The sequence below is a fragment of the Acartia tonsa genome, chromosome 9, assembly GCF_053477335.1.
Source record: "Acartia tonsa isolate MP-2025a chromosome 9, ASM5347733v1, whole genome shotgun sequence".
Lineage (NCBI taxonomy): Eukaryota > Metazoa > Arthropoda > Copepoda > Calanoida > Acartiidae > Acartia > Acartia tonsa.
Window position 1 is genome coordinate 512,873 of NC_137268.1, and position 14,371 is coordinate 527,243.

General features: G+C 30.6%; 1 protein-coding gene and 1 non-coding gene across 2 annotated transcripts in view; one reads left to right on the forward strand and one right to left on the reverse strand.

The window, feature by feature from the left end:
* LOC145327973 (ubiquitin carboxyl-terminal hydrolase 2-like) overlaps positions 1–14,371 on the reverse strand; it is a 100,045-nt gene that overhangs the window by 77,301 nt on the left and 8,373 nt on the right. The window contains exons 5-12 of the mRNA XM_080171493.1: positions 14,219–14,302; positions 12,766–12,848; positions 11,911–11,989; positions 11,088–11,138; positions 10,223–10,276; positions 8,939–8,986; positions 6,592–6,642; positions 6,066–6,129 (exon numbers count right to left, since the gene is read on the reverse strand). Of these exons, the coding sequence (XP_080027619.1) occupies positions 6,066–6,129; positions 6,592–6,642; positions 8,939–8,986; positions 10,223–10,276; positions 11,088–11,138; positions 11,911–11,989; positions 12,766–12,848; positions 14,219–14,301 (513 nt within the window). The 5' untranslated portion in view covers position 14,302. The remainder of the gene's footprint in view (positions 1–6,065; positions 6,130–6,591; positions 6,643–8,938; positions 8,987–10,222; positions 10,277–11,087; positions 11,139–11,910; positions 11,990–12,765; positions 12,849–14,218; positions 14,303–14,371) is intronic.
* TRNAR-UCG (transfer RNA arginine (anticodon UCG)) lies at positions 13,758–13,830 on the forward strand. Its single transcript has one exon. It is a non-coding gene; the product is annotated as a tRNA-Arg (tRNA).

A 14,371-nucleotide genomic window follows, 5' to 3' on the forward strand; every position in this document is an offset into this window, starting at 1 on the left:
GTAGCCACCGCAGGGGAAATTTTGTTTATCATAATATGGAAAGTAAATAATATTTATGTTCATTGTCTTAACCCTTAAAATCCCTGGTAAAATTTTTAATATGAGGAAGGAATTTTCAAGTTGTCCTTTATCAATAATTCAACAAGGTTGTGTACGCAAGCAATTTTATTTTCCAGTGTGGCTTCCAAACCGATTAATATCCGCTGGATTAGAACCAGTTTTTAGTCATTCTGAAAAATACATGAATAGCATCATATTACAGACAATTTTCCACGAATATTAAAATAAAAATCATAAAATCAAAACGGGACTTTGGTCTCTCGGGGCTAACAAAATTGGTTTTAATCTTATTACTTTTGATTATGATATCCGCGGAAAGCTGTCTATAATACGGTGCGATAAGTAGCTATTATTTTTATTGATAGACAATTAGAAATTTATACTTTTTATATTCATTATAATACTTTGCTTCTAGTCTCTAGGAATTAGGGTGTTATAAAAATGGTATAAAACCAGCCTTCAACATGTCAAGCAAGTTTAAAATAGACATTTTTAGGTGCTACTGCATTCAAATTGTGTGTAACTATTACAGGAATCACCATAAAACCTCTAGGACTATTTTAACATGCTTAAACTTACATTACGTAAGGACAGTCAAAATTACATTAATTTTTTGGTAGATTTTTTATTTATTTTTTGTATGCTTGTTTGAAAGTGTTAAAAAATGAAGTCTATTAATTTCAAGGAAGTATTGATTTAAAATGCATTTCTTAAAATAATTGTCTAGAGTGGGTTCTATAGTTAAGTGATTATAGTAATATGACAGTAGTTTTATTATAACGTTTTCTAATTTGTTGGCTTAACAACTCTGGGGACTTTTATCAAATTTTGATTGGTTGTTTCGGCATCTCGGGGCTAAAAAGCTGGTTTAAATCTTATAACTGTACATTTTATATCCGCAGAAAGCTGTTTATAATATGATGCGAGAAATAACAATTTCTTATTTGTAAGTTTACCAATTTTTGGAGCTTGAGTGAATTTTAATTGGTTAGTTTACTAAGTTGAGTGTTATAACGTTTCAACCACTAAATTTAATCTACAGAAGGGATAATTTTGTAGATCATTATTTGGGATTTACTTCATCTTATCGGCCATTGTCTTATCCCTTTAGATTTCTGATTAATAGGACCTTATTCCAATTGTTATATTATGTTATTTATTAACTTTAAAAATGTTCCAAAAATATTTTTTGATTAATTAAATATTCATATCCCTAATTGCTATTTCGTCTCAAGGTCTATTTTTGTTATTGAAATAAAATTTAAAAAAAAAATATTCAGGGAGTGAGAGAGGGGATATTGGGCTGTTTATTACACTAGTCCCCAATTTGGTATTTGTTGGCTTAAGTTCTTTGGGGACTTTTAATGAATATAGATTTGTTGTTACATTAAGCTAAGTGTTCTTACATTTCAACCACTAATTGTAATCTGCAGAAGGGTAATTTTGTGTAACATTATTGGGAATGTACATATATTTATCAGCCATTGTCTTATCCCTTTGGATCCCTGTTTTTATACTGAAATATGAACTCAAGTACCAGGATGTATGTCTGTGTTTTTTTTTGCAGGGATCTTAAGGGATAAGACAATGGACGATAAATGAATAGACTTTTCCAATAATAATAAACAAAACTACCCCTTCTGTACATCAAAATTATTGGTTGTAAAAATATGACACTACCAAACAATAATGTAATAAAGTACCCAAAGTTTTTGAGCTAACGAATAAGATAACGTGCTTATTTATGAAACTTTGGGTACCATCGTAAAATGATCCCTAAATATTGGAAAGTTTAAACTATCTTTTATCTATTTAACTCAATAAAAAAAAGATCTTATTAAATTTTTGTAAATAACCTTTTCCATCTATTAATCATTAAACTTTTAAAGATTAAAATTGTAATTTAACTTTCGTGATTTTTTTTAATGATTATTGAATTATTCTTCCTAGATTTTTACAAGAAAACTTTCCAATATGTTAATTGTCATATTAATTTAAAACTTTGCTTGGTGATTTATTTCAATTCAATTCAATTTTTCATAGAAATCGTTGTCATTTTAAGTTTGTTAATGTTCGTTTGTCCGTTTGTTTTGTTGAGCTTCGCTGTTATATATGTTTTCATCCTTGTTGCACAAAAAAATGAAAATGAACACCTATCAATTGCCTAGCTCATACGGGCGAGGCTGTTTTAGTAACATCCAATGTACAATTCTTTATTTGGAAGTCCTTACTTTGCATGGCAATGAGTTGCGCCTGTTTATGGGCCAAGGTATTCCCTCGCCTGCCTCTGAAATCAGGCTGTTTAAGATAAGTGTCTTTTAAAAGGTAAACAAGGATGACAACATGCAAAAGAAGCGAAGTACAAAAAAATCATGGATAAAAAAAAGTGATTTAAGGAGCAGTTATTCAGTGGACATAAAAAGATGCAAGTCTTTTGTAGCATGAACGATCGACCAAGTAAATTGTGAACTAGATATATCTTTCAGGTATCTTAATATATAAAAAAAAAAAAGTCTATCTCAAAGAGGAGCTGAGATTATTACATTTAGCCTAGAGTATTTCAGACAGGCAGACAGACAAGGTGAGTTATAAGGTAGCTTCGCACCTAAAAATAATGCATGAATATGTCACTTAAAACAATTTATCTACTGTTTTCAAAAAAAGAACAATGTCAAACCCCTTTTTAAAGTCAGAAAAAAACATTTATTTTGCTTAAAGTAATAAGGTTTTTCTGGTGTGTCTGTAAAGATTTTGCTAACTGTAATGATTGAAGTCTTCTTTTCAGGAAAGCCTTTAGGATGGTTTAAAGCAATTTTTCAAAACTAATTTCTAAGCATACAAAAAAAAGATACTGAAATAATATCATGTTTGGTAATACGCTTTTTTAAGTGTAAAAAATGTTTTAGAAATTATTTTACAAATTTGAAATTAATGAAAATATTCTAACATGCTTTAATTAATGACAAGAGCTATCTTTAAAGACCTAAATGTAGAAAAGCTTCTCTTTAAAAATGGGTCAGACTAAAGACCTGGAAAAAATTGCAACTTCTCAAAACGCAGGGCGCGTCAGCCGCCTGCAGGCCTCAGGAAAAACAACCTTTTACAATTTCTAAAATGGGCTGGAAGTCTGAACTTGGCCCAAATAAGACAATCCCTGTTGTCAAAATTTTTTCAAAGCATCCAAATGGGTTCAAATTTGAGGCATAGGCGCGGCTGACGAGACCTGCCCAAAAGCGTGTTCAAGGCTTGTTTACTACATACACGTGAACAAATTTGAATAATTATGAATTCACAATTTTTAGCTTTAAAATAAATCTAAGTTTAGATTTAAGACATCTTTTCCAATTCTTATATAAAAGTGACATTATCTGTCTAACTTCGCCCCATAGATATTTGTCATCCTTGTTTACAACAAATTTAATATATTGTTGACCTATTTGAAGTTTGAGAAAAACACATGTATCTAAAATTAGAATTAAAACTTTTACAATTAAAACTTAATTTTACATTTGCAAAAAGATTAATTCTATATCTAATTACAATAAAGGTAGTAAGACAAGAGAGGTAATGTCTGATTGAGCCAATAACAGAATCCCATCAGAACCTACAATAAATCTCATTGGTTCAAATTGTGTACACATTTCATTACAAACGCATGTTTTTTTTCATTTCATACATAGATAAAAGTCAGCTGTAAACAATATCATTTCTTAGTACAAAGCTTTACTGAATCAAACTCGAAATCAACAATACCCGGTTTTTTTTGTGTGAAGCTTAAAATTTCGATAATTAAGAAACTAATTTAGTTTTAAGCTTAACATAGGGTCCGGGATGGTTTTAGGCTATTCTTCTGTCCCCATGTTACCCATTTGAAGACAGAGTCCTTTGATGCTAGGGGTGTAGCCGCTAGTCCATTTAAAACGTCTAGTTTTCAGATAAATGGCATTGACACTTTTATTAGCACTAAGGGGGAAATGTTATTTTTTCAGCTGTTAGTCGTGCTTTAACAAAATAAATATAAAAACAAATAAATATAAAGGTTTTGTGATTTTACATATATTTATTTTTGATTTATAAAATCTGAGTGTCTGCTCTATAAATCACTTTGTCCGTCTTTTTATTTGATAAAATTTGATGTGCTTCGCTTTTTATAAATGATGTCATTCTTGATATTATTTTGTTTTATTTTCTTCATGGAGTGATATTTCTCTCCGTATAGCTCGTCGTAATTGTTATCATTATATAAAAGTAAAGTGTGTCTGTTTTTGTGTACCATAGAATCTCGCTAACCACTGAACTTTCTAATTGGTTCTGGGGAGTGTATTACAACCCTCCCGTGAGAAATCGCCCCTACAACCAAAGCTTTATGTTTTCTTATATCGTTTGCTTAACAACATTGGGGAGTTTTATGATTATGATTGGTTGCTTCATTGAGTTTGAGTGTCAAAATAAATAAATTTAATTTACTGAAGGGGTAATTTTGTGTAATATCACTGAGGATTTACATCAAACTATCAGTCTTATCCCTTTAGATTCCTTATATATTGATCTCATTTTTTTAATTTGGCATATATTATTTTTATAGTTTTAACTTGTTTTTAAATTATAAGCCAAATTTCCTGAAGCCTAAATTTTGATTTTTCTTCATTTCATGATCTTTCTTTCTTTCTTCTTTTTTGCTTTGAATAAATTTTTTTTAGAGTATCTTTGTTTTTAAAGAACTATGACATATTTTATTAGATAAATTATTCAAATACTTATCTATAGTATCGTATTTAGACAGGTATCCGCGGATATTAGTACGAAGAATTATAAGATTAAAACCAGATTAAAACTGATAAGAATTTTGACGTTTACCAATTTAACAAAAAAATAGATATCGAGAAATTTTAAAGTAAGGTTTGGTTTAATGCAGCTTATACCAACAATGAAATTAATTCGGAAAAAAATCACGAAACCTATACGTGTTTTTCAGCTGTCGTTGGGGGCAACACATCGTAAAATTGACGACCTCTTCATTTGCCCCAAAAATATTATTTTAGAATTTTTTCGCTTGTTGGTTATACATATATTATTCCTGGGTTTAATACCATTTTACCTTTTAAAAAAAAATTCATAATTTCAATAGTATATACAGTATTTCTCCAATTAAAAGCAATTTAATTAAATTCTAAATGAGATAAATCTTTGAAAATCAAAATTCAAAGTTTAATTAATCAAAAATCCATTTTAATTAGCTTGTTTTAAAATATGATCGAGTACATGAAGTTCCCTTTGAGCACTTATAACCCCTCCCCCCGCTTCCCATATTAAAAAAAAATATATATTCAAACTTCAAAAGGGAAAAGTGGGGAAGTTTTTCCACCCATGCATAACCCTGAGACGTTCTAACCCAATTTAACCTTACCTAAAATAATAAACAAACAAAAATCTACTTCCTATTCGGCCCCTAGGGACTAACAAAAATGTTTTAATAACCGCGGAAAGCTGTCTATAATACGATGCGATAAATAACTATTAATACCATCTTATTATAGACAATTTTCTTCGGATGGTGAATTGAAAAACTTATCAGATAAAATTATTTTTTTTTGATTTAATAAAAATCATCATATTTTTTTATACAATATTTATTTAATTTTTTTATAATATATCTTTTGCTACTTATGTTAATAACCTTCTTTTAAGATTAAAAAACGTTTGTCATAAATCCTTCTTTAAAAGTTATACTGTAAATAACATTTTGAAAATTACTTGAAACAATTAGTTAATGGATCTAAAGGGATAAGACAATGGACGATAAATTTTTGTATATTCCCAATGATAATAAACAAAATAAGGGGACGGGGGCGGGGGGATAATTAAGTTATGTAAATATGTCCAAACTTTTCGACCAACAATTCTAATTGTCAGAAGTGTCAATATTGAGTATCATTATTTGGGAATATACATAAATTTATCATCCATTGTCTTATCCCTGAATATCCCTAAATTATATGACTTACTTGGTATGAATAAGGTGACTTGTATGAATCTGTATCGGCAGCTTCTGTTCTGCCCCCGTAGGTTCTAGGATAGATAGATAGATAAATAGATAGATAGATAGATAGATAGATAGATAGATAGATAGATAGATAGATAGATAGATAGATAGATAGATAGATAGATATATAGATAGATAGATAGATAGATAGATAGATAGATAGATAGATAGATAGATAGATAGATAGATAGATAGATAGATAGATAGATAGATAGATAGATAGATATATAGATAGATAGATAGATAGATAGATAGATAGACAGATAGATATATAGATAGATAGATAGATAGATAGATAGATAGATAGATAGATAGATAGATAGATAGATAGATAGATAGATAGATAGATAGATATATAGATAGATATATAGATAGATAGATAGATAGATAGATAGATAGATAGATAGATAGATAGATAGATAGATAGATAGATAGAAAGATATATAGATAGATAGATAGATATATAGATATAATTATATAAAACATACCTTGTATAATCTCTCCTTTGGTAGCTAGATCCATTCTCAAAAATACTGGATCTAAAAATAATTGTATTTCTTAAAACTTTTGTGTTTTAAAGTCAATATGTCCTATTTACTAGATCTTTTGTGTAATGTTCTTAATTATCCAATTTTAATTTTTAGAATATTGATTCATAGAAAAATAAGACACAATGTTATGGGCTAAGTAATTATTTGATCAATACTAGATCGTAAATATGTCCATCTAAAATGTATGTAATAGATGTACTAAGTAATTTTGGGATAGATTTATATAGATTTGTAGACCTTAAAAATTTAATTGTGTTTTTACTTTATATTTGTCTGACGGTCTGTTTAATTTTATATCTTTTTACTTTACATACATTTATAATAAGTCAGCTATAAAATTAATTTCTTAAAAGATGGCTTTCAGAGAAAAAAATAAGAATACAAAAATTTCGTCGCTAGTATCATTGGTTTGAATATTTGTGACTAAATATAAACAAAAATTGTTTGCAATAAAATATGCGGTTTATTATACTATGCGTTTGGTCATAATTAAGGACAGCTCTTTCTTTTTTAATTTTGACGAATTATTGTGTCTGATAGCCCATCTTGAATAATGTATATATTGAATTTCAGGGAGGGAGGGGACAAGGGGCTGTTTGTTACACTAGCCCTTGAAGTTTTATAAGAACGTTTTCTTATTTGTTAGCTTAACAACTTTGGGGGCATTTAATGAATTTTGATTGATTAGTTCATTAAGTTGAGTGCCCAAACGTTTCAATCACTAAATGTAAATTACAATAGGGTTAATCTTGTGTATTTTCATTAGGGGATATACATAAATTTAACGTCCATTGTCCCTTTAGATCCCTAATTGTACAGTGTGTTTTTTTTTTATGAGAACTTTTTTGAAAGCAATTTTACCCCACTTATAGTTATCAGAATTTAATGATTAATGGCTTATTTTCTTCGTTTTTTAACCCTTACAGATCTTTTTTCAATCTCATTTTTTTTGTAGGTAAGATGGAGTGCTGTGACTTCATGACTTTTTAAGTTTAGTAATTATACGTCGGCAAGAGTTGATTTTATTAGGATATCTGGTCTGTGTCGGTCGTGGTGTCCGGTCAAAGTCGGTTGGGTAGCACCAAAATTAGAAAAAAATTCTAAAAAAATCTTAATTTCTACATTATGACTTTTGTGTATAAGGAGAAACCTAAAATTTCTTTGGTGAATACTTAGATATCAATGACCTTCTGAGAAAAAATGTGTTATGACCGTTTGACCGCTCCCTGACCGACTTTATGACCGATTTTTGTCCGGCTTTTACTACAGACATATATCATGAATATCGTGGCTTCTATTACAGCTAGAGTCCTATAAATTTTTTCGGTAAATCCTTGAGCAACATCAAACAGATCAAAATATTAATTGGCGCCGCCAACCGCTGTTTTACCGCCTTAACCGCCGAAAATGGCGGTTTCCGTTATTTGCCATTTTTTGGCAATGATCAGAAAGAGTAATTTTTTTGTTATGAAAAATAAAAGTTCGTCCTAAAATTTGGTCATCCTAGCTGCAAAATTGGCCGCTCTACAGCTGTTTTAAAATTTAGCGGCTGGCCGCTAAAAAGCGGCTAAGGAGCGGCCTGGCTGCTATGACTAGAAAAAGTAATTTTCTCTAAAAATACACATGAACCACCAGAAAAAAAATTTACGTCTTTATCTGTAACAGGAGCCGAGATAGAGGGGGGGGGGCTCTTGGAGCCCCCCCCCCCCCCCGATCTATTAAGGTGGGAATTGGGGCCCGAGCTGTAAGGGTTAAGGGAAATTATGAAACAACCAAAAAAAATTACAGTTTTTGTTGAAAAAGTACAGTAAAGTTGAAAATTAAAAACTTAGGTGACAACATTGCATCTAAAAATGGTTTTAGCGCATTTTTCTTATGCTCAAAATTGGATTTTCAGTAGTCAACTTTGGGGGGCCAGTACTTTCTCCCTGATTGAGATATGACCTTCAAACTTTGACCTATTCTAGTACATGTCCCCAATAGTATCTGTATAAATTTATAGCTCTATATCTCAACTTTGAAGCGTTTTGCAGCCATTCTTGCAAAAGGTAGAATATTTGAACATAAGAAAAATGCGCTAAAACCATTTTTAGATGTTGACACCTAAGTTTTTAATTTTCAACTTTACTGTACTTTTTCAACAAAAACTGTAATTTTTTTGGTTGTTTCATAATTTCCCTTAAAAAACGAAGAAAATAAGCCATTATCCATTAAATTCTGATAATTATAAGTGGGGTAAAATTGCTTTCAAAAAAGTTCTCATAAAAAAACACACTGTATTTACCTTCTAGTGGTATGAGAACTATCGCCATTTACATCATTTTCTTTATCTCTAAAACAAATAAAAAAAATTATTAATCAAAAACCTACGAAATTTTTGTCTGTTTTCCTTTACAATGTAGCTTCTCATAGGTCCTGGAATTATTTCGATGGAGATTACCACCACCCTTCGAATAAAATAGCTTGAAGAAAAAATTACTCCCCAAATAGATTTTCTACTTTTTTAATGTGAACGGGGGGAGGGGGCTAACCCCACTACAAATGCCCCTAGAGGTTTCTAGCTGAACTACTATTGTGGAATGTTATATCTTTGTAATATCATTTGCACAAAAAAGTTTGAATTTGTATTACTAAACTTGTGAAACCAACGCATTTAATGCATTTTTTGTTTTGTCTATCATAATTTTTTTTCACTCTTTGGTGTTTCTACAGGACTACAAAAAATCCCCCATTTATGGATTAAAATTATTGGTTGAAAAGTTTGAATATTGCAAGTTTAAACCATCCAATCCAGATTTAATAGTTTACAAAGTTGTTAAGCCAATAGTTTTGTTAGTCCGAGATAATTGATATAAATAATCTTATGATTCTATTTTTATATTCTATAATTCGATGCTATACATGATTTTTAGTATACCGGTTCTAATCCAGCATATATCAATCGGTTTCAAAGCCATACAGAAAATTTTTAATCATCAGATAAACACTTATTTTATATTTACGCATTTCTAAGAAAAAGCTACGCATTAAACACTATTAAAAGCGCTTGTCAAATCAAAAAATGCATAAAGGTTAAAATTATGCAATTCTAGGTATAATCTCACGAACAAATAATTGGGCAACAAAATACCCTGCCCTTCATTTGTGGGGCAACAATTGCCTTTCAAGTATGGCTTTGAAACCGATTAATATCCACTGGATTAGAACCGGTTCTCAGTCATAGTGAAAAATATCTCCTCGGGGCTACCATAACTTAATGTTCTTTATTTTGAGTTTTAAAAGTGTTATCCTTCTATAAAAGTAAAATGATGTCTATTAGTCATTCTATCTCTGTGTGTGTCTGTTTGAACCAAAGGATCTCGATAACCGCTTGACTGATACAGTTCTTCTTTAATTAAGTTTCTAATAGGTCCTCAAAGTATTTTGGGGGAGGAAACGAAATTAGCTATTCCAAAGAAATATTCTAAATGTTCTCTCAATAAAAGCAAAATAGACGAACAGACGTGATGACCTACCATATCTCTAATAATAAGTAGCTTCGCTATAAGAATGAAAAATAGCTTCAAACCTGTTTAAAAATCTTGATTTGAATTCTGTCGGTTTGGTTTCTTCATCTTTAGTACTAAAATTAGAATAGTTTTTTAATGCACCGTATTATAGACAGCTTTCCATGGATATCAAATGAAATATTATGAGATTAAAACTAGTTTTGTTAGCCCCGGGAGGCTGATAGCCAGTGCTAACAAAGCTGGTAATAATATTATTTTTTATTTTAATATTCGTGGAAAATTGTCTGTAGTACGACATGTCAGTTTGGCTAAGAACAAGTTCAGATCCAGAGGATATCAAATCATCAATCGGTTTCAAAGCCTTGCTTAAACTATATTCGAATATTTCTAATTCTGGGATAATTATTTTTGGGAAAATGTCTTTCTTTTTATTTTTTGTAATATCTTTTATTGGATGTCGTCATCCTTGTTTAAATATTAAAAATAGTGTACTAATAGATATATAGAATATACTTGTATACATTGGCAGGGAAATAATTGTCGTCAATTTAGCATGTTAACATGGGCCGCATTTAGTGATCATTTCGTTCATCCAGTAGGAGGGGTGGAGATAGGACAAAAGTGGAAGATAACGTTATTTTAGCCAGCTGCAAGTTTTAGTTTACAAGAGTACATGAAAATCTAGTGCAATATCCAAGAAATAATATATCCATCAATTTCCAATTTACCTTTCCGTATATCTTGTGTAGCTGCTCTTGGTGTAGTCATTTAAATAATCTCTATCTATCTATCTATCTATCTATCTATCTATCTATCTATCTATCTATCTATCTATCTATCTATCTATCTATCTATCTATCTATCTATCTATCTATCTATCTATCTATTTATCTATTTATATATATACTATATCCATTAATTTACCTATCCGTATATCTTGTGTAGCTGCTCTTGGTATAGTCATTAGAATCATCTCTGAACAAAAAATATTGATTAGGAATTTATTTGCTTTTTGATAAAACAAATTTTGTATTTTGCAAAGAGACTAGCATTTGTAAAAAATAAAGACCAATTTTTGTCCTTAAAAACAAAAAAAAATTTAAAAGGGATCATGGAAAGAAAGTGGGTTTCAAGATATTTTCACATTAGCGCTTTTCTCATATTACTAGCCCCTGCGGGGGGGGGGAGGCGCTAACCCTGCGGGACAATCATTAACATTCACATAACCTAACATAAAATAGCATCAAAAGCTACATAAAAATACGACGAAAATACGATGAAACCGGCTAATTCGTGTTCTTTCCATGGTCCAAAAGAAAGATTAAGATCCAGATGTCTGACAACTTTATCAATACATCAAATAAAGTAGTAGTATTTACTGCAAAATATACATGACTTTAGTCATAAGTGTGCGACGATCTATCTATCTATCTACCTGTCCAAGAATGATTGAGTGGCCCTAGGTGCCAGACTGCTTCTGCGGGATGTAAGATAGGATGGAGTTGTTACTATCTATCTATCTACTTATCTATCTATCAATTACAAAGTTACCTGTCTAGAAATAATTGAGTTGCCCTAGGTGCCAAACTGCTTCTGCGGGATGTAAGATAGGATGAGGTTGTTACTATCTATCTATCTATCTATTACCTGTCCAAGAATGATTGAGTGGCCCTAGGTGCCAGACTGCTTCTGATGGATGTAAGATAGGATGGAGTTGTTACTATCTATCTATCTATCTATTTATTACCTGTCCAAGAATGATTGAGTGGCCCTAGGTGCCAGACTGCTTCTTCTAGATGTAAGATAGGATGGGGTTGTTTGAGCATCTAAAAAAAATCGAATATTCTTTTTGTAAATGTAGAAAGTTGCTAAAAAAAGACATGTGAAGTCATAAAAATGAGTGATTATCCCATTGAGCGACTTTCTCCATTTACTTTTTTCCTTATCTGTCTATAAGCAGTCTGTTATTGATTTATTTCTGTTTTAATTGTTGTTAATTTGCCCGTCTATCCTTTTTATTTATTAATGAATTGATCTATATACTAATTTTTATTAAACACCTACGAATTTATGATTCTTTTTATCTTTCTATCTGTTAATCTTATTAACTATCAATCTATTCATTTACCAATATTTAACATTATTGAAGAATTTGAACTGATAGCAGTCTGGAATTACTATCTTCAATATCTTTTTATCTCTCTAACTATCAATTTCTGATATCTTAATTATTCTCCCAGTCTATCTTTTATATATTATATATCTCACTATCTATTTATCTTTCTATCTCTCTTACCATCGTCATTAGAAACGAATAGGAGTCTGGAATATCATTTTTTTTATCTATCAATCTATCTATCGATATATATATATCTATCTATATATCTATTCATCTAACTATCATACAATCATCATTAAAATAGATAGGAGTCTGGAATATCTATTTCTTTTCTTTATCTATTCATCTATCTATCCATCTATCTATCCATCTATCTATCCATCTTTCTATCCATCTATCTATCCATCTATATATCCATCTATCTATTCATCTATCTATCCATCTATCTATCTATCTATCTATCTATCTATCTATCTATCATACCATCATCATTAGAAACAGATAGGAGTCTGGAATATCTATTTTTTCTTGTGTTATCCCCAATTTCGTCGAGAACTGATGTTGCCCTGAAAAGAAAACAAAATAGTTCTGTAATTTTTTTGGGAAAGGGAGATTTTTTAAAACCCTCTCAAAATTTACATTTTAGAATTGACGTGTCAAAAATATCACAGAAATTCATGATTTGCATTAGGAAAAAAATTTGTCCTGTTTCCTACTTCTATGGTTAAGAAATTGTTATGAATAGTTAATCTAAATATCTGTATAGCAAAGGATCTACTCTGAACCGAAAAGGTCCTACGTTTACAAAGCAGCTTCTAGGAAAGGTCCAGGAAAGGCGTATAATCAATTTAGGGAGTATACCACTAATAAAGTTATAAAATCACCCTTAGAAAAAACTCCGTCAAAACTTTTTTTGGGGGGGATTTGAAATCGGAGGTTCAAGTTATCTTCCTCCTTTCTATTAAATGTTTTAAAAGGTCTCTAGTTGCAGACCCGCTTGTTAGAATTTTTTTCTAGACAAAATCCTAAGTAAGACGACAATCAGAAAAATATTTCATATTAAACTAAACATTTTATCAATTGACAATCATTCTTTCCTCTTAATTTTTAATGGCCATCAAAGAAAATTTTTTTAATTTAACTATTTATTTTATGAATAACGCCCCTAGAGGCCTCTAGGGGTTACTTGAAGTGGTGTTGGTTGAACTTTTATTTAATTAAGGTAAAACAATTTCCCCCCAAAAAAATTAAAACCTTCCATGGAGCCATGAGAAGCTACACCATAAAAGAGAACCATATCGGTTCAGTAGTTAGCGAGATCCTTCGGTACAAACAAATAGACATCCTGTTACTTTAGTATATGGATATACAAGTAATAGGTTTCGTGCATGGTGGTAAATATTTATTCTTGCGACTAGAATTGTCATTTACTTCAATTAGAACTTAGTGTTAATATTATCCTAATAACGTAGAAGGGGCGTGTGGCCTAATGGATAAGGCACCAGACTTCGGATCTGGGGATTGCAGGTTCGAGTCCTGTCACGCTCGATAATACTTTTCCAGCATGAACATAGTTTTTATACTTTACATTATACTTGAGATGCTTTGTTACAAAAAGATAGACAGACGTCCTGCTACTTTTGTACATGGATTAAAACTTTAAAAAGACAATGCTTATTTATTAAGCGGCTAGCGATCGAATCTTCGGTATACACACAATGACAGTAAAATATTTTGTTATTAAAGGATAATACAAAGTAGAACGATGTCTGTCTGTCTGCCTGAAGCTTAAGATCTCAATAACCGCTGAACCGATTGGGCTTTAGCCTTCAGGCAATACACATATATAGATAGGGCCCTGTATAGTTCTTAAGCTATTTTGTTGATATAAAAAGAAAAAATTATTATTTATGATTTAATATATTCTTATTGTTACCTAGTAACTCTTTTAGATTCTGAGACATAGGGGGTGCTCGCCTCATCTATATAAACTGACAGTGCTCTAGAGCCTCGGGACATACTAAATATATAGATAGATAGACATATAGATAGATAGATAGATAGATAGATAGATAGATAGATGGATGGA